The 21,165-nt window shown below is 29.8% G+C and overlaps 1 protein-coding gene across 2 annotated transcripts in view; it reads left to right on the plus strand.

Annotated features, from left to right (window-relative positions):
- Positions 1-19,312: 19,312 nt before the first annotated feature.
- LOC123290964 (putative uncharacterized protein DDB_G0286901) overlaps positions 19,313-21,165 on the plus strand; it is a 444,132-nt gene continuing 442,279 nt past the window's right edge. For both annotated transcript variants that reach the window (XM_044871366.1, XM_044871367.1), the window contains exon 1: positions 19,313-19,695. In XM_044871366.1, coding sequence (XP_044727301.1) covers positions 19,593-19,695 — 103 coding nt within the window. In that variant the 5' untranslated portion in view covers positions 19,313-19,592. The remainder of the gene's footprint in view (positions 19,696-21,165) is intronic.

Here is a 21,165-nt window from a genome sequence, read left to right on the forward strand (position 1 = left end):
AATTTCTGAAGGAGTTGAAAAAAAAAAATTGTAAAAAAAGTCGATAGGTTGAAAATTCCGAAAATTCGTAATTCGAAAGTAGATAAAATTATATAAAGATAGAAAAAATTCGAGTGTGAGCAAAATGCACATTACATGAGTGATGACGGACAAAATTAAGATCTTTATATAATTATTTAACTTTTAAAAATAATAACTAATCGAGTTTTGTATTTTTCAAATATGATGAACAAAAATTGCCGTGAATTTTTTATTTTTGTATTGTTTATTTATATTTTAATTTTAACTTAATGTACGAGATGTAATTTATAAAAGAAGATGTTTTTATACCATGTATATATGAAATATACATAGTATTATAAGTTTAGTCCCAAGTTTGTAACGCCTAAAAATATTGATGCTACAAAAAAAAAATTGGTATAGGTGTTCATAAAATCACCTAATTAATCCATTTCCGGTTGTCCGTCCGTCCGTCCGGCCGTCCGGTTGTCCGTCCGTCCGTCCGTCCGTCTGTGGTCACGATTACTCAAAAACGAAAAGAGATATCAAGCTGAAATTTTTACAGCGTGCTTAGGACGTAAAAAGTGAGGTCAAGTTCGTAAATGAGCAACATGGGTCAATTGGGTCATGGGTCCGTAGTACCCATCTTGTAAACCGTTAGAGATAGAATAAAAGTTTAAATGTAAAAAATGTTCCTTACAAAAAAATAAACAACTTTTGTTTGAAACATTTTACTGTAAACATAGCTGTTTACCCACGAGGGCGTTAATTAGGTACAAATTTTATAGTATGTATTAATATAGGAATGTCAAAGTGAATATCTTTTGTTATTTACATGACGTCAAAAAAAAACAAACGATTGCGCATCAAAACTTGCGCATTATATGAGAATATCAGTTAAATATGTCAGATATGTATGTATGTGATGTGTTATCAACACTGCCTATACATGGTATTTCAACAATTAACTCAGTCAATTGTTTGTTTTCACTTGTTTTAGAACTTCTTTTGACGTTGAAACCGTCTACGGAACTTTTTTAAAGAAGTAAAATGCCTGTAATGTATGTAGTAAATGTCTAAAAATGCCTTCTAAGATTTAATGATATATTTTCTCTGTATAATGGTGTGATTTTCAGGCAACCCAAAACAAATTTCTACATGAAAATATTATATTTAGAGAATTTATTATATGCCAAGGACACCATATATAACACGATGACTTCATCATCAGATGCTGACGGTGCGGTGGTTTTTCTTTTTCGCACAATGAATTCTTTGATCCTAACATATAACGTTATATATATAATATAAATTAGATATATAATTAATTTATGTTTAATTTTATTCACATAATATAATTAAATTAACATTATTATTATATTAAAGCTTACCTTTGAAGTACATTTCTTGTTTGCTTGTTTGTTGTTATATCTTAAATAAATTAGGGACTCGAGAGATTAAAATTTACTAGGCAATGTTATTTACTACAAGGTGTTGTAAAAATGTGTGTTACACAGGTTTAGTAGGTCATTCAAAAAACATTTAAGCATCGCAAACTTTTATCACAAGTCATGTATAGAAATAATTTTACCATGTATATATGAAATATACATAGTATATTAAGTTTAGTCTCAAGTTTGTAACGCTTAAAAACATTGATGCTACGAAAAAAATTTTGGTATAGGTGTTCATAAAATCACGTAATAAGTTCATTTCCGGTTGTTTGTCTAAATATAAAAAATGTTCTTCATAAAAAAATAAACAACTTCTGCTTGAAACATTTTTTCGTAAACATCATTGTTTACCCGTGAGAGCGCAAATTGTATAGTACGTATTATATGGGTATATGAGTTATATATGTGTGACATGTATATATGTGTAATATGACAGAGTAATCGACACTGTCTAAATATGGTATTTCAACAATTAACTCAGTCAAATGTTTGTTTTCACTTGTTATACCATGGATATATGTAATATGCAAGGTATACTAAATTTAGTCCCAAGTTTGTAACGCTTAAAAATATTGATGCCACGCACAAAATTTTGAGCGTGGCATCAAGCTTTTGATCGAGCTGAAATTTTTACAGTGTACTCAGGACGTAAAAAGTGAGGTCAAGTTCGTAAATGAGCATCATAGGTCAATTGGGTCTTGGGTCCGTAGGATCCATCTTGTAAACCGTTAGAGATAGAACAAAAGTTTAAATGTAAAAAATGTTCCTTATAAAAAAATAAACAACTTTTGCTTGCAACATTTTTTCGTAAACATCACTGTGAGGGCGCCAATTAGGCGGAAATTTTATAGTATGTACCATACTTGAATATCAGTTATGTATGTGTGACATGTATGCATGTGTTATGTGATAAAGAAATCAACACTGACTATGCATGATATTTCGACAATTAATTCAGTCAATTGTTTGTTTTTACTTGTTATTTTCTTAATTTCAGTACAATAAAAACCTTAAAAAGCATTTTTTTATTAAACATATTAATTTAAAGCTAAAAAATGTATGTCCATCAAATGTGATGGGAGCGATGAGAAAATCAGGATTACAATAAAAATTTATTGTCATCGAATTCATAAAAGCCCGAAAAGTTTCGAAGTTAGTATTTCTTTTTGCTTACACCTTTGAATTCTCGCAATTCTCATAATTTTCGAAGGACTTGAAAAAAATATATTCAACAAAAATTGTAGATAGGCTGAAAAATTCGAAAAAATTCTTAATTCGAAAAAAAAAAAGATTATTTGAAGGTAGAAATAGTTTCAACCACATATAGGTAGGAAAAATAAAAGTTATTTATCTTTTAAATCGAGCTTGAGCAAAATGCTCATCACGCGAATGCTGACGGGTTAGTAAGCTTTGTAAACAGGGTGAATGAAGACTGCACTAAGTAAACAAATAAGTTTGATCAGAACCCTTTCATCGTCTTCAAGACTTTCCATTCGTTCAAAAATAATGGAATTTTTGTATCATTTTGTGAATGGTATGAAATCCATTTTGTATTAAATTAATAAGTAAATTTATGTTTATGATTGCGTCAATATGAATCCTTATCAACCGAAAGGATTCAAAGGTACATTATTTTGAAATTATTAATTTATTTATTAATAAAAATGGTTGCAAAAGTGATGGTAGGCTTTTATTAAAAGTAATCTTTTGAATAAAAAACATTTTGAAAACGTACTATTCATCATTTAACACCATATTTTTAAATGGTAAAGCGTTAGAACACAAATGCTTTAATCCGTCAGCATTAAAGTCAATCATTCGGCTTAGACGCGTGATGAGAGATTTGCTCATGCGTTCTGCACAGGCGTTAAATCCTCAAAAAATGGCAATAATTTCAACTACATTATATTATCGTAATAATTTGATTGACTTTTAGGTAATCTAATATTTTTAATTTCATTTATTTGGGAGTACTCTTAAAAATTTTTTGATTATTGTTTGTTATTCAGAGGAATACGCAATTAGTTTTTTACCTTTTAGTGCATATTAATTCGTTTTGGAAAATTAATATTAATTGGTTTTTTTTTTAAGTCGGTTTTTATTTTTTATTTTAATGAATCTGCAGTATACTAACTTATTTGTCTATAAAAAAGAATCATGGAAATCGGTTGGCATGATATTAAGATATTAGCCCATTTGTCGCGCACATACATAATGCAATTTAAGACTTGTATGGTTTTCTCATGAATGCCATTATCAAAACTGAGCCAAATTGAAAATATGACCACACGGGAAGTACCAGTTCACCCAATCGAAAGTTCTGTGGTAACAAACATAAAAAAAAATTATATAAAAAATAATACAGTCAAATTAAAAACCTCCTCCTTTTTTGTTTGAAGTCGGTTAAAACTAAGACCTAGTTATAGAAATCTATGGAATTTGGCCCTATAAATTTTGTAGTTTTCAACAATGATTCTCTCAAAAAATCTTAAATTTTTATGCTCAATAATTTCAATTACAAATATCATATTTGATATTTACCGGTAAATATGGAAAAACAATTCGAAATATTTATTATTTCTTCTTCAATTTCCAATAACACAAAAATAAATTAATATAAGAATTTATTTTATTGAAATTCCATTCCTTTTAACAATTAATGTTGAAAAGAATGTTTTAAGAAAAATAAGTATGTGCTGCATATTTTGTTAATAAATTGGAAAAACTATTCGATTGAAAAGAATATTTCAGCTAATAATAATTAGTTTTCAATAAGATTTTGTTTTTTTTATTCACCAAAAGTTTGCGATGAAGAAAAAACCTTTACACTTTTCCATACAGAAAAGTTATGTACTGATTTATTTCTTTTTTAATGGAATATAGAAAACTTTTCGATTAACTTATTAATTCATTATAATATTTATTAAATACTTTTTTCTCAGAATTTTTATTCTAATAAATAAAGGTATATATAAAGAAGAGAAAATGGTAATAATACTTACCTGTGCTTACATACTTTGTAAAAAGTTATTAAGCAGAATTAGTGGATGTAAAAATTTTTAATTAGAAGGTTTTTATGTGTAGGTATGCGTTGTTTAATGAAATATATTTTAATTTTGTTTTGCTATTTCCTTTACGAATCACATTTAATGAATACTTTGACTAGTTATGTTGCTATAGTATTGCAGAGCAGCCTTTTGTTATCTTTCGATTCGTAAACAAATCAGAATAAAATATTCTGATAAAATGTATTATATGATTAAATGTAAACAACAACAATAAGTAATAATGATAAATAAATGGATAAACAAATTAAAAAAATTCATTGAGTTGAAAAAATTGCATTCGTGTCTAGAACTCGAATAGCCTAATTGGTAGGGCGCTTGACATGAATCCAAGAAGTCCGGGTTCGAGTCGTGGTTCGAGTGTATTTTTTTCAATTCTCTTTAAATAAAATATTCTGTTTATATTTTTTCTGTTCGATATTGAAAATAGTTTGCATTATTAAAAAATTTTATGTGCATACATTACTTTTCTAACCTTGAAAATCAGAACAACATTGAAGAGCTCAACAATAATGGTCGCTATAACCGATAGTTGTTATAAGCGATGTGTACATTTTGATAATGAAGTGAAAGTATGTGCATGTGTACACATGTTTGGCGTTATTGCTGATTTCAATAATTGTTGGTCGATATATGAGTCAATAAGGTCGAAAATAAAGTTGATAAGGTTCAAAATACTAATGTTGTTTTGTACAAACTGAAAATGTGTGTATCCGCATTCTTGGGTCGTTCTAGCCAATATTACGGCTTTTAATTCCAATGAATAGCCGATAATATGACGGTTCATTTTATGTCTCTACAGCTGATACTACTTTATATAGTATCAACTAAATATAGTGATTTGACTAAAACCTTTCCATTTCGTCGTTATAAATGGTTTTGACTGCATTTTGTATGTAAAATTTCATCTTTAACTGTCACGCTAATAGAATCTGACCGGCGTTTACCATTCTTGATGATCAAAATGAGAATAATGCGAAAAACCTAAATGGTGGTATCCCGTCCGTCTTCAGTTACTGTTTGACGTTACTTGAAGCGACTTAAACCTTGTTGTTGCAAAAATGTTGGTGAATCTTCTTTGGAAAAGATGCCCATAGTAGTATCAGTAATGGTTATGTTTTATCGATACCAAAAAACGTTTCGTTGCTTCCAAACCTGTTTAGTGAAGATTCCTTTAAAATATTTATCGTCTCTTCAGAGAGGCATTAACTGTTCTACCATAGGCGAGTTGCAGTTATTCTGTCTTCGAGAACACTTCTGTCTTGCTTTAATGAAAAAACAATTTCATTAAGAAGTAATTTGAGGTTTGTAAATCACTTCAACAATTCAAACCATGACACTTCGTTCATGGTTATTACAAACGCTTAAGTACTGTACTATGATTTGATATTTAGTGGACGTTTACTTTGTATATGAATGTTACTTTATATATTTAGTTACGGAATCCGTTTTTTTCTCCTCAGTTATTTCTCAAACTTTTTCTCCAGAGTGATTTTGTGAAAAAAAAAACTTTTTAATTTATTTTTAAGAAGGAACAAATTTATTAATCCAGATTATTACTTTTGTTAAGATGTCAATCATTATAAGCAATTTATTAAAAGTTTAATGACGCATAAAATACATTTTCAATATATTAATTAATAGAAAACATAATTCCATAGATTGAATACAAAAATTTCTTGTTAAAAATGTTACTCACGCAATTATAACCAGAAACTTTTTTATTCCCCTTGTTCAAAGTTTTTTCGTTGTACTATATGTGAGTGAAAAAACTTTTTATTTTATTTAAGTAAAGTAAATCCTTCTTTTGGTTAACTATACAACAATCTAGTCTAGTAAACTAAATAACAATTTTGCTTGAAATTTAGCAATTTCTACTTTACCTAGTAAAAATATAGCTCAATACAAAAATCGGGTGCATTTGATGACTGGTCGAATACAGGGTAAAATCGATCCAAATATTGCGATATCTTAGAAACTATGGATCCAATCAGTAAATTAACCTGATTTTTATACTTTTTGGATCAAAATTACCCCATCCACCGAGTTTCATCAAATTCCAAAACAAAATTTTTTTTGCGGTTTTCTCGATTTTTTCAAAGAGTAAAATAATTGCAAAAAATTGAAAAATTCTTTTTATCTCCAGTGTTTTTTTATATATCCTAGTTTAGAACAATCAATGTTTTAACGTACGCCATGAGGCACCCCCTCGGAGGCCTTCAGTTACCATTATATTTACCTGGAAAGAAAATTCACTGGACAAAGTTGTTTGTTTTTAAAGACGAAAGATAGAAAGAATTGATAAAATAAAACTCAAGTATGAAACTTGCTTAAGAAGACCATATTCCGCAGTTTCATGAAAAATGACTTTTGGCAAAACTACCAAGCTTTCTCTCTACAGACGGGCAGATTTTCTCTCTACAGACTGATACAAACTATCAGACTGATAGTTTAAATATTATGGTCATTTTTAAAGGCTCACCAAAAGGAGCGAAGACGAGCGAAGAGACCCGCGAAGCTTCAAGAATGTGTTGATCATTCAACGAAAAGAGTGCTGTCCGCGGACCATAACCCGTTTTGAATGTATAAGACATTTTTTTCATTTATCTAGACACCAAAAGATTTAACTGATTTCCCAATTGACTAAAGACGCCTATGAAACGTTATACTTGAAGTTAGATAGAATTTTATTTGGTGTAATGAACAAATAAGTTTCCTAACAGAACGGTATGAGTACTTGAAACTTATCTATGGGGGTGTGTGTTGTTGTACAAAGTTATGGTGTCGTATATTACTTAATAGTGTAACCAATTTGTCAAAAACGAAGTTTTCGGGAGAAATAGTTTTGCTTCACTATATATTTTGTTCAAGTATTTATTTTCAATGTTGTAAAATACTTATGTTATGTGAAACGTGTAAATATTTATGAATAGGGAATTACAATTATTGTTTATAAAATTTATTGTTGCACATTATTTATGTTTATTCTTTGAAAGTGGAACAGAGAATTTGATTGTTGTTTTGAAATTGTACTAATTCATTGTTTTGTATTTATTATAAAGTCAAGTTTTGTCGAGAAATTGTTCGTGTTTGGTATAGTTAATAAAACTAATTCAGTATTTTATTTCCCGGATAAAAAACCAGGTATGATCGATTTGTCTATTGCAGTGTAGCTCTTAAATGGAAGAACCGATTTAAATTTTTTTTGTTTTAGGTAAGTTTTTTGCTATGTTTCAATTAAATCTGCTCAGCCGTTTGCAAATCGTTTCCTATTTTCCAGTTGTTTTCGGCTGCGGAACACTAAATTCGAACTTTAAACAGAGCTAAGAACACTCTCGATGAAATTACCGCAGGCAGATACGCAGACACGTTAAATGTATAACGCCCTTGTTTTTAACAAACAACGAAGTGTTACTCGAAGTCTTGAATTAGCTTAGGCATTCTCTTTTAGAACACTGCACAAATATAATTTTCGAGATGTCTATTTTTTGTCTAAATATTTGAAATGAATATACAAAATAATTTTGCTTTCAGAAACGAACACTTCTTTGGAACTATGTTCCCTATCGCATGTTATCGTTTTGATTTGTTTGCGGGTTTGGAGGTAGAACCAAAAAAGTTGTAACAAAACAAACGACACCAAAAACCGAACCATTTTTACCTAGGTCACTTAGGAAACTAAAACTTTTTCAATCGATTCAGCTTGCCTTTTATTTTGAGAATATGCAAAATTTGTTTATAAATTTGGCAATTTCTATTTCTTGTCAAAATTAACGATTTTTTTATTTAAAATAATGAGTTATCAAAGTCAGTTATCAGAAATTAAAGATAATTGAAAAAATAATTTAAAGCAATTTCTAGGAAATTTTATGTTACGTCATAATAAGCATCCTGATCAAATCAAATGTTATGCACGCACATATAGGGTTGACTACTTAATCAAAAGTATGTCTTTTTTTAAAGTAATATTACGATTAATTCATACAATTAAAAGTAAAAGTAGCTGTAAAATTAAATTTTTCAAAGAATTAAACAAGTATATGACTATTGAAATTTATACCTTAAATTTTCCGAAAAATATCTTGTAAATAAAAAAGTAAGTGCTACATTTATACGGTACGAAGGTGAAAAGGAACATTGTTCCCACCGGGTGTTCCACTTCTGGTTATTTTTATACCATGTATATATGAAATATACATAGTATATTAAGTTTAGTCCCAAGTTTGTAACACTTCAAAATAATGATGCTAGGAAAAAAATTTTGTCACAGGTGTTCATAAAATCAGCTAATTAGTCCATTTCCGGTTGTCCGTCCGTCCGTCTGTGGACACGATAACTCAAAAACGAAAAAAGATATCGAGCTGAAATTTTTACAGCATATTCAGGAAGTAAAAAGTGAGGTCAAGTTCGTAAATGAGCATCATAGGTCAATTGGGTCTTGGGTCCGTAGGACCCATCTTGTAAGCCGTTAGAGATAGAACAAAAGTTTAAATGTAAAAAATGTTCCTTATCAAAAATTAAACAACTTTTGTTTGAAACATTTTTTCGTAAGCATCAGAAGCCAATTAGGCGGAAATTTTATAATATGTACTATACTTGATTATCAGTTATGTATGTGTCACATGTTTGTATGTGTAATGTGATCAAGAAATCAACACTGACTATGCATGGTATTTCAACAATTAACTCAGTCAATTGTTTGTTTTCACTTGTTTAATATAATAAAGCTTTTTGATTTTCTTTCAAAATTATTTTCTTTTCTTTGTTTTTTACATGAATTATGGTTACTGAAACATTAACTTACGAAAAATATGTTTTTTTTTAAGTTTTATATTTTGACATAAATACGCTTTAAAACATAAACATGTGGACAGGTAAACTTAAAAGAAACAGAATAGAAAATAAATTATGCTAATTTTTTCCAGAAAACTTAAAATATATTTATAAAAAAAAATAAATAAAGTACATGCTATTATCGAAACTTCGAACATTATGGAAATATAAGTAAAATTATTACATACTTTGACTTATTCAACAGTTTTCTTTTTGTGACAGTTGTGTGTTGATTTAAAGTATATATAACATTTTACTGTGAATAAATAATATCTATATATTATATAATGGTTTGGAACTCTTCGAAATAATGGTTGAACCATATAGTTCAAAAACTTCCATAATATATCCATACCACAGAAACCATTCCCGAATTTCACACTCTATATAATATGAAATTATATAAATTATTGAGAGTCACGTATTTTATTCTTTACCAAATTACATGAAAATTTCTATAAATATTTCATTTTTTTCTAAATCATTTTTTTTTATTATTTTTATTTTGAATGAAATAAATTTTTCTTATTTATTTTTTATTTTTTTTTCGAATTTTTTCGAAGTGGATTATCAGGTATGCATTTGTCGGTATAATATAATAAATTAGCCGGAAAATACCATGAAATGTGGAAAAGTGTATTATTGACAATTTTAGGGATAGTTTTAAAAGGGTTGCAAGCATCTTCAGTTGCTTTTTTACTTCGGATTCGTGAACAGCGCTCCCAAAAAACTCTCAATAGACGATTTACAAGGTGAAATTTTGAATTCAATTAATGTTTCTATTTTTTCGTTCTGGGTTTAATGGAGCTTTTACCATATTTCATTGCTTTTAAACCTCGAAATCAAGATCAGCGACCTCGGAAACCATTAGTAGATATTTCTAGGTAGAATTTTTTTTTTTTTTTTGGCATCCTAATATTTGATTATCAGTTCCTATAGGAACTATAAATAGGTCTGATGAATAGATAACATGAACGGCAACTACCCAGTGATAGTCACCTAATCGAATTTATAGTATGTAAACTATAATTAAAATTATTTACGTAAATCTAAATCTTAAATCTAGAACACTTTGTCTATTTAGTCTATTTACTCTTTCACTATTGTCTAAGAGATTGATTACTTCAACATTTGGGTGCCTTCCAAGGCGAGTCAAGTAACTTTCACTGAACCGCGTAATTTCGCGCACTGTGGGCACTTCAAGGCTACGGTGAATGTCGTCATTGCGCACGTACCAGGGAGATTCACTAATTGTTCGTAACACTTTTGATTGAAACCGTTGAATGATTTCGATGTTACTGTTGCTAGCAGTTCCCCATACTTGAATCCCATAAGTCCACACAGGTTTTAAAATTGTTTTATACACTAGCACTTTATTGTCTAATGATAACTTAGATTTATGACCTAACAGCCAGTAAAGTTTCGAAAGTTTTAAATTTAATTGTTTTCTCTTGGACCAGATGTGTTTGCGCCAAGTTAGCCTTCTGTCTAAGTGAATTCCTAGGTATTTCACTTCGTTTGCCTGTGGAAAACTGACATTGTTCATTTTTACAGCTGGACAAGTTTCCCTTCTTAAAGAGAATGTAACTTGAACTGATTTTTGTTCATTTACTTGAATTCGCCACTTTTGTAACCAGTTTTGTATTTTATTTATACTATTTTGTAGTCTTTGAGAAGCTACATTTGGGTCCACGTCTGTGGATAATATTGCAGTATCATCTGCAAAAGTAACTATGGTATTTTTTACGTCGGCTGGTAAGTCCGCGGTATATATCAAGTAGAGAGTTGGGCCCAGAACGCTGCCCTGTGGTACGCCAGATTGAATAGGAAACAAGTCAGATAACTCTTCTTGAACTTTGACCTGGAAATGACGATATTCTAGATATGATTTCAAAATACAATAATATGTACTTGGAAGATGTTGTTTTAATTTGTACAGTAAGCCAGGGTGCCATACTTTATCGAACGCCTTGCTGACGTCAAGAAATGAAGCTGTACAATATTTTTTTTCTTGAAAGCTTTTGTTTATTGTGTTAACTATTCGATGCACTTGTTCTATAGTTGAATGTTTCTCACGGAACTCAAATTGGTGGTCTGCTATGATCTGCAACTCATTCAGCATAATCTTTAATTTTTGTAGAAATAATTTTTCAAAGAGTCTAGATAGTGTTGGTAATAAACTGATAGGTCGATATGATTTGACTTCGTTGATTGGCTTCCCTGGTTTTGGAATTAGAATTTTTTTTATTATTATTTTTAATTAATAATTTTTTATTTTTCTAGAAAAACTACTCTAATTTTCTCGTTTTTCATGTTTTTCATTTCAAGATCTACCCAACACGTACAAACAAGAATTTTGGAAATTGACTTTTCCACATTTCTGGCTTATTAAATTAGCTAGTAAGTGTGTATTCTAAAATATTTCAAGCTTTCCAATTGTGGTGTCATAATGATCTTGACTCAAAAAGACACCAGGTTAGTTTAAGTAGGTACTTTAAGGTGGTCGGACAGTACACTGCAAATTTATAGTAGGCTGTAAATTCTGTAAATTATTTTTTAACATACATTAAAAATTGTAACACCTCAAGTTCAGGTGTTAGACATGGAAAAAATGTCTGGCAACTATAATTTATATTGCTTAAAGGGTATGAAAAAAAAAATTAAAAACGTTATCCGTAAGTGATTTTAAAGCAATTGACTGAGTTAATTAATGAAGAACCGAGAATAGACAAGATTAAAATGTGTGTTTGCTTTATTTTACTATGCTCAAGTGCTAGGCATCATCCTTTCCTAATTTGAATAAGAAAAGAAATATTAAAATCTAACAGTCTTGAAATTTGTAACAAAACTTTTTCGTGACGATGCTTTATCTTTTATACCAACAAGCATTGAAATTTGTAACAAAAAAGGAAACGATTTATTGAAAACACATAGTATATTTTTTGTCCATTAAAGTTTACGATGTACTACATCGAAAACAACATCGAAACATTCGTATACTCTCAAAAACTTTATAGTTACAATAATTTTAAAGCACACAGTATTTTATAATAAATAACATTCACTTGAACGAATATAGGAATCATCTGCAGTGAAGTGAGCTACATATACTACTCTTCTAGTTTTCGTAGAGCTACTCTTGGCTACGTGTTGAATATCCAACATAGTACATGCATGATGAGGATGATGACTACATATAAGTTCACTATACCTACTAAGTATACAGGTAGGGTAGAGAAGTGTGCGATTTTAGAAATGCTCTATAAAAAAGCGCCAAGGCAAGTTTAGACTTGTGGTTGAAATTATTTGTAGCATATTTTCAACTTTAAAGATGAATTTTGTTATAATTTCATGAATGTAGAAGAGAAATAAGAATAACATTTTTTCTGCATTGGTTTTCAAAATATCGAAAGCTAAATAATTAAAGAAAACGATATTTGAAAAATTACTCCAGATATCGGAAAATTATATTCTTACTTTTCGTCTTATATTGTCAAGTTATAACATAATTCACCTTCAAAATTGAAAATATAAATTATTTTAAATTTGTATCTCCACTACCGTGCTCATACATCCTTAATTAGTCGGGCAAAATGTTTTTTTTTTTTCACTTATTTATTAAGGTTTTAACTTTAATTTAAATAGTTATTTTTAATTTTCACCGAATAGTTTTGTAGAAATCTATGAAAACATATCAATCAGCTAGCGTTTTACCATGTTAAATATGCCTACTTTTGAAGTTATTTATTGATTTAAATAATTGGGCAATCCCCCTTAAATTTTCAGAATTGATTTGGACTTTATATAAGAACCAATTTCGTATAAAAAAATGAAATGTTTTGTCCAAAATTACTCTGGTGCTCGTACATCCTTAATTGCTAAACTACTAAAAAACATTCGAAAAAATTGGCTAAATGCAATGTAGCTCAAGCTTCAATCGGATTACATTCATTTAGATATACAATTGCTTCCCGGCTACCAAATTTTTCATTATATTCCCTTGGATTTAAACTACTTATTTTTAGTTCTGTTCTTTCAGTGCTTTAATGTATGTTGGTCATTGGTTATCCTGACATAGTTTCTCTTTTTTCTGGTACTTATCCTTTAAGTTAGATTCACAATAGCAAATTGATAGATCTGACTAATTTTTAACTTACTTGATTAACTTAAACAAATTTAAAATTTGCTGTTTTCTGCGAAACTGAACCGTTTTCTGCGAAATAATCCAATATGCTGTTTTTGAGATATTATATTTCAATTTTATTGCATTCACGATCAAACTGCCTTAATCTATAAATCATACATTTATAATGTTTTTTAAAATGGTTAAAAATGATTTGCAAAAATTGATAGATTTCTGTTTTATAGCGTTCTCAAAATCGTACATTTCTTTACCCACACTATACTAGTAAACATGTTAATACTTGAATTAGAGTTACACCGACATGTAAACTACGTATTGCCTATTTTATCTCTGCCATCACATTTCTCTGTAGAACTCGGTGTATATGATAATAACTATTTTATTAAAGGATGTGTATGTACTCATATAGGGTGAGCCTAGTGAGAAAAATATGTTTTTGGAGGTTATTTCCTGCTTCTACGTTATTCTGCCATAAGTTCTGTGATTAACTAATTAATGCTTTCTATGTGCAAGTGCGTACAGCGCGTACTTTTTATAAAGTACTTTAAAATATTTGGATCTCAAGGTGTTAAGGAAAAAGTCAAATTACATCCCTCAGGGATTTTTCAAAGAAAAAGTTACTGTAATTAGTTCCTTGTCTTTCATTCATGGGCGGCTATCCTAGGTAATTAATCCCGAAAAAAAGGATTAACTATTCTAACGGCGGAATAATTGACGCAATATTTAATTGATTAAACTGTCGATGTATTGATAGATAATAACGAAGTAACCAATAAGGCTTACGAAAATTTACTGCTGCAAGGACGTTTCCAGACGCTCTTCCAAGCAATGCCTACTCTTTGCCAGCCTTCTTTCTTTGACCACATCAATAATTCGCCTTGGTACGATTTTTTTTATTTGTTCGCTAGTTATGAGATTGTGACCATGAAAAAGCATTACTTATCTCGGGTACAAACATGAGCAACCATAACCTGCCTTACCTTGCTTGGTTTCATCCATCTTTTTTTGTATCAAGAAACTTTTGTTGGACATCTAAAATAGATCATAAGATAATGACTGGTCAAAGTTTTAGCTTCAAAAATGAATAATTCTTCAAAAAAGTTAAGTTTTCCACTTAATCTGTATTCCATTTTTCAAAATAATTACAATTTTGTTTAGATATTTTCTGAATAAATTCTAAAATAGAACTTCAGCATCGGAAAAACAACAGGTCTAAGGCTTGCAAACGGGAAAATGGTTAAAATGGGGTTTATTCAAGGAAGCACGGCAGCTTTTTTTTGTATAACATTTTATTTTTTTTATTGCCTAGCAAAAATATGATAGGGAATTTTATGAGGCTCATAATAAAGCTCTTACATCAGAGTAACACATGAGTTACAAATTAAAAAGTTAAGTAGCCTGTTTGCGAGTATTTGATGCCCGAAATCTTCATATATATAGGCACAGTATGAAAGAACATAGAATATAGTAAAGCGAAAAAACGAGAGAATACGGTTCTGTCAACGGTGTAAAAATAAATAAGCTGAATTAAATGTAAAACTTAGAACAGCGTTTGAGAGATAATCGTTTTTTTTTTTGAGACTGTTGATTTTAGAGGTATATCCGCTACTGATCATAAGAGAATCAAAAGCCACAAGGTATTAAATCCTCAATCGATTCACACCATAGGTAGGATGTGCTCTCTTGCAGCAACTATACAAGATAATTCAAGTACCCCCCATTCAAACAGTGCTTGCACCGACTATATATTTGAACTTTATATTTTTATTTTCCACTGTGCGTTAGCTAGTTTGTACCAAGCATAGTACAACACGTTCCTTTTTCCTTCCGAGTTTTTCCATGTATATGTATGTGTGTCTGTGTATAGCCATTTGTTGTATATATATATATTTTTTTTGTTTGCTTCTTTTCTACTATATCCATATTTTTATTGTATTTTTCAGTACAACTAGGTTATTCTCTTTTTTATATCGCTCGCTAGAAAACTAGACTATACCATTTTTATATTGTTTCTTTTCAATATTAATGTTTTCATTGTTTTATTTCGTTTTCAATTCTCATTTTTTCGCCAAAAAATGATCATGAAAAGTCAGTTTAATCGAGACAGAGAAAAAAAAATTTTATTTGTCGAATTTGCCATATTACATATGAGAATTTAAAGCAAGACTTGATACAATAACAATTTGGAAGTGAAATTAAGATTAAACAAGTGAAAACAAACAATTGACTGAGTTAATTGTTGAAATACCATGCATAGTCAGTGTTGATTTCTTTATCACATTACACATACAAACATGTGACACATACATAACTGATAATCAAGTGTAGTACATATTATAAAATTTCCGCCTAATTGGCGCCCCCACGGGTAAACAGTGATGTTTACGAAAAAATGTTTCAAACAAAATTTGTTTAATTTTTGATAAGAAACATTTTTTACGTTTAAACTTTAGTTTTATCTCTAACGGTTTACAAGATGCAATTGACCTATGATGCTCATTTACGAACTTGACCTCACTTTTTACGTCCTGAGTACGCTGTAAAATTTTCAGCTCGATATCTTTTCAGTTCGCTTTTAAGTTATCGTGTCCACAGACGGACGGACGGACAACCGGAATTGATGGACTAATTAGGTGATTTTATGAACACCTATGACAAAATTTTTTTCCTAGCATCATTATTTTTAAGCGTTACAAACTTGGGACTAAACTTAATATACTATGTATATTTCATATATACATGGTATAATAAAAAACGAAGAAGTAATAAGCATTTATAAATTGTTGCCCATCTCCTTTTAGCAAAACAAAGTTTTATACGTAATCTCTATGGTGATACCGTTCAATGACGTCACTATCTTCCTCTTTGTTTAATTAGAAAAAGGAATTTAAAACGTTTGTGTTGCGTAGTAATAAATATTTGGAAAAACCCATTTCACTCTTCTGTTCATACAGTGGAAATCTTTACCTTTTTTCGGAAACAACACTGTTTACCTGTGAGATAGCAAATTAGGTTAGAACATTATATATTATGTATTATATGAAAATATCAGTTATGTGTGTGACACCACAGGCGTGTTCTATATACACGACTGTGGCTATCTTAGTGTGACTATATCTTTCTTTACGTAAATAAAGTAAGAAAACAAACGATTGCGTAATCAACACTGTCTTTACATGGTATTTCAACAATTTATATTTTTTACTTTTTACTGGTACTACAAGACAGATATGATCTGAATACAATCGCAGGCGTTGTGAAGATCTTATATCACTTCCAAGGGCCTCTGTTCGCAAAGTTGTTGCAGCTATTATAGGACACTGGTTGGGACAGGATACACGCCTGGGCCTGGCAGTGTATCAAGACTACTGCAGGAGCTGTCACAGTGTTGAGGAGGAGGAGACGATGTCTCATCTTCTCTGCCACTCCCCAGCTCTTGTCATGAGGAGATGGACTTACTTCACTTCAAAGCCCTCCCGCTGTTCTTAAACAGAACCAAATGGTTCATGGAGTAGTGGCCGGGGATGGGCCGACCCTTTTTTGGTATCACAACGGACCCTATGGTCTAAGTGTGTCCCACCCCAGGACAGCCACCCTAATCTAACCTAACCTACTTATTTATGTATTTATGGCTGAAAAAGTGGTTTACATTGGACACTACAATATTCGTTTTAAAACACTCAAAATCGGAAGCATTGGTGGAATCATTCGTTTGATTTTTCCTGCTATAGCATTAGTCTATATATGTTTGTGAATTCAATTATTAGAATGAAATATGTATTTTTTTCCCGTTTTGTTATTTTTAAAAATTATATCGATTTATGTCATCATTATTGTCATCAGTATATCTTGAATAGAAAAATACATCTGGTTATGTTATACAGTTATGAATAGAATTTTTAGTTAGTATTCATTAAATATCATTGCATTTAAAAAGAATAATGAGAAAAATTCTTTTATATGGAATAACTGGAACATGTTAAGAAATTATTGCATTGTGTCTATACTAATCTGATTAATTAGTTTTTTTTTTTTAATTAGAATAAATCTAGTGCTTATTGATGAAAGGTTATTATAAGCTTTTATTTAGGCTCCACCTGTGCGTTGGTTTTAATCAAATCTTGCAAGTTTAATTTTGTTGTTTATGTAAATCGAATTACAGCAAATTTTTCCACAAATCTCTATCTCTATCTCTATATATTATATATGTGAAAGTAAGCATGTTTGTTTATTTGTATGTTTGTTTGTTTGTTTGTTTGTTACACTTTCACACTAAAACTAGCGAATGGTTTTTAATGAAACTGTACAGCAATATAGCTCATACTTCAGAATAACACATGAGATATAATTTATAAAGATATATTAATAAAAAAATTATTTTTAATTAATTTAATTTGACATTGCCATAAATTACAGATTTCTGTAAAAATAGTCAATATATAATATTTTACGGCCATCTATTCTGATATACTCAATGAATAATGGCGACTATTATACATTTAAAAAAATAGAAAACCATACATTTCGAGTGTTATAGAAAGGGGATATGCGAGGGCAATCTTTATCAATCTTTACTTTTAAACCCAGCAAAGCGGGTGGGTATCACTCTAGTTAAAACATATTTGGTATACACACTTTTTCAAAGATAAGCTCTTGTTCTTAAAAGTAGAAAATCATTTTTCTTATGAGTCACTCGTACACGACTATTTATAAAAGCTTGAGGCGCTCCAAATAATCAATATTATTATATTTTGAGCGCGCCAGGTTTTTATAAACAGTCATGTATGAGCTAACGATTCTCGAAAAAAATTATTTAAATCATAAATGTTACTTTTTTTAATGAGGGTCAATCTGATGCCGGATTGTGATGTAATTCTTTAAGCTCTTCAATTTTTCTGAAGTTATTTTTTGATTAGTTTACTTCAAATGGAGCTATTAGCCATAATAAAGTTTTTATGGTCCATCTTGAATAACAAATTTCAACAAGCCGTGTGGATCTCAAGGGACTAACTACCCAGCATAATAAATAGACTCGAAACAACTCGACCGAATGTTATCAAATTCTTTTCACATCATATGGCCGTTAATATGCTTCGATCGAAACCTCAATAAAGTTGATATCATTTTTGGTTCGCGCGATGGCGACGACAAAACAAATGTCTATGCACAAATTGATTTTAATGCCTTGTCTTAACCATGAAAAGTAAAGATGTGTTGAAAATTTCGATTTCAGGCCCATTAAAATAACTTCCTATACTGGGAAGTTAAAAAAATCACTTTCGATGGACATTTTACGCCGAAACATTCGGTATACAGGAAATACAAATAACTTAATCATAAGATCAATTATTCTTCTTCATTAATCTTTCAAAATGTACACACTTTCTTTGAACATTTCAGTCAATTTTCCGAAATGAAAAAAATTATAAAAATTATGTACATTTATAAAGCATTCATTCTAATTATATTAAAAATCTAACTGAGTTTTTTTTTTACAGATTGTTCGGAAGAAAATCAAATCAACTCTAAACTTATAAATAAAACATATAAATTCAATATCACAAAAGTACAAAGCAAAACGAGCGATATATTTACTTGACTCGACTGTGTATACCGTAAAGAATTTTCTAACTCGTTCAACATTGCCCAGAGAGAAGAAAAAAAAAACGATGAAAGATATGAATTATACATTTCTTTATAAAATGAAATATTTTAAAGCGGAATATAGCCGGAGAAAAATGAATTATTAATAAATTTAAAAAAAAAAAAATAAAAATAAAGAAATTATTAGAAAATTTTCTAAGAAAAATAAATAAAAACATTATTCGTTGGTTTGTTGTGCTTGTGTGGGTATATCGGGTTCGACAATGTAGAGAGAATCACCAGGTGAAATCGTTTAAAGTGTATAGAGATAACGGAATTCATATAAAGATTTTTATGACGACACGGGAAAATACCTTGAAGTGATATGTGTTTTAAGTGTGCGCGAAGGGAATATTGTTTTGTGTGTTCATAAAAAGGGGGTAATTTATTTTTTATTCGAAGAGAAGAGTTTTCCTGTCTATTCTTCTGGAATTAATATCGAACGGAGTAAAAATGGATTTTAATAATATGATAAATGGTAACAATATGCATTCTGATCAACAACAATTACAGCAACAATCAACGCCAAAGCATAACAATACACATAAATCACACAGTGAGTATATTAAATAATATTATCTTTCTTTTATTTTTAACCGACTTCAAACCAGAAAGAAAGAGGTTCTCAATTCGACTGTATTTTTTTATTTATGTTTGTTACCTCAGAAAGTTTGACTGGGTGGACCGATTTTGATGATTTTATATCTATCTCAAAGCTCGCGCATCCCGTGTGGTCCCATTTCAATTTGGACCAGTTCTGACTATGGTATCCATGTGAAAATCATAAAAGTCTTAAATTACGACAAGAGGACAAATAACTCAATATCAAGCCAACCGATTTCGATGATTCGGTTTTTAGTGACAAATTCGTTTAGATGTGTTCAGTGTACTTCAGATTCACTAAAAATCACAAAATAAAAAAATATTTTAACAAAAAGAAAACCGATTTCAAAAGAAAAACTTTTCCAAAATAAATTAATATGCACTAAAAAGTAAAAAAATAACGCTAATATAATGTAGTTAAAATTATTGTTATTTTTGGAGTCGGTGTCAGCCAAGCTAATGTAGCAAACTGTTCTGTGAGAGTTGTTTCCTTGGCTGACACCGACTCCAAAAATAACAATAATTTTAACTACATTATATTATCGTTATTTTTTTACTTTTTAGTGCATATTAATTTATTTTGGAAAAGTTTTTCTTTTGAAGTCGGTTTTCTTTTTGTTAAAAGTTTTTTTTTTTTTTTTCGTTTTATGTTCGTTCGTTACTCTACTTCTATTGAATTTTTTAAATTAAATTTTCATCTATTGTGTTTTTGAATGCATGTGATAATATATTGTTATTATTTACTTCATAAAGATTCACTTACATGGTTGAAGAATGCATATCATTTTTAGGATATTGTACATATTCGGCGATTAATTTACCGTCATGGTTGCAAGAATTCATGACAGAATATTAATGTTTTTAATATCCTTGTTCTAATGCAGGAGTTACATAGGAATGTTCGAACGCCAGGGCAGTTTTGAATAAAAGGCTTGATATGAGGTTGGACTAAGTTTAAATAAATTCTAAAAATTTTAGAGGGGGGGGGGAGTTACCTTATTATTTAAATAAATAAATGACTTTATCATTTGTCGTATGGGAAAACGGTAAATGGATGATATGTTTACATAGATTTCTCCAAAACTAGTCGGTGGAAATTAAAAGAAACTATTTAAAATAAAGTTAAAATCCTAATAAATTATTGAAAACAACAAAATTCCGTTGTGCCCGACTAATTAATGATGTGGGAACACTTTAAAAAAATATATTTTTTTAAATTAAGATGATTATCTTAAATTTTGATGATTATTTTGATTAGTACTGGGGATTGAATGAAGTCGACGAAGACCGTTTTTGGCTAATCTTGATTGTCGAAGGTTCTACCGGTGAAAGGTCCGAGGAGTATGGTTTGTGAGGCAGAACTTTGACGCTCAGTTTGTTTAATTTTCGAACGGTTATTTGTGAAACGTACAGACGGGTGTTG

This window comes from Chrysoperla carnea, chromosome 1 (assembly GCF_905475395.1).
Source record: "Chrysoperla carnea chromosome 1, inChrCarn1.1, whole genome shotgun sequence".
Classification (NCBI taxonomy): domain Eukaryota; kingdom Metazoa; phylum Arthropoda; class Insecta; order Neuroptera; family Chrysopidae; genus Chrysoperla; species Chrysoperla carnea.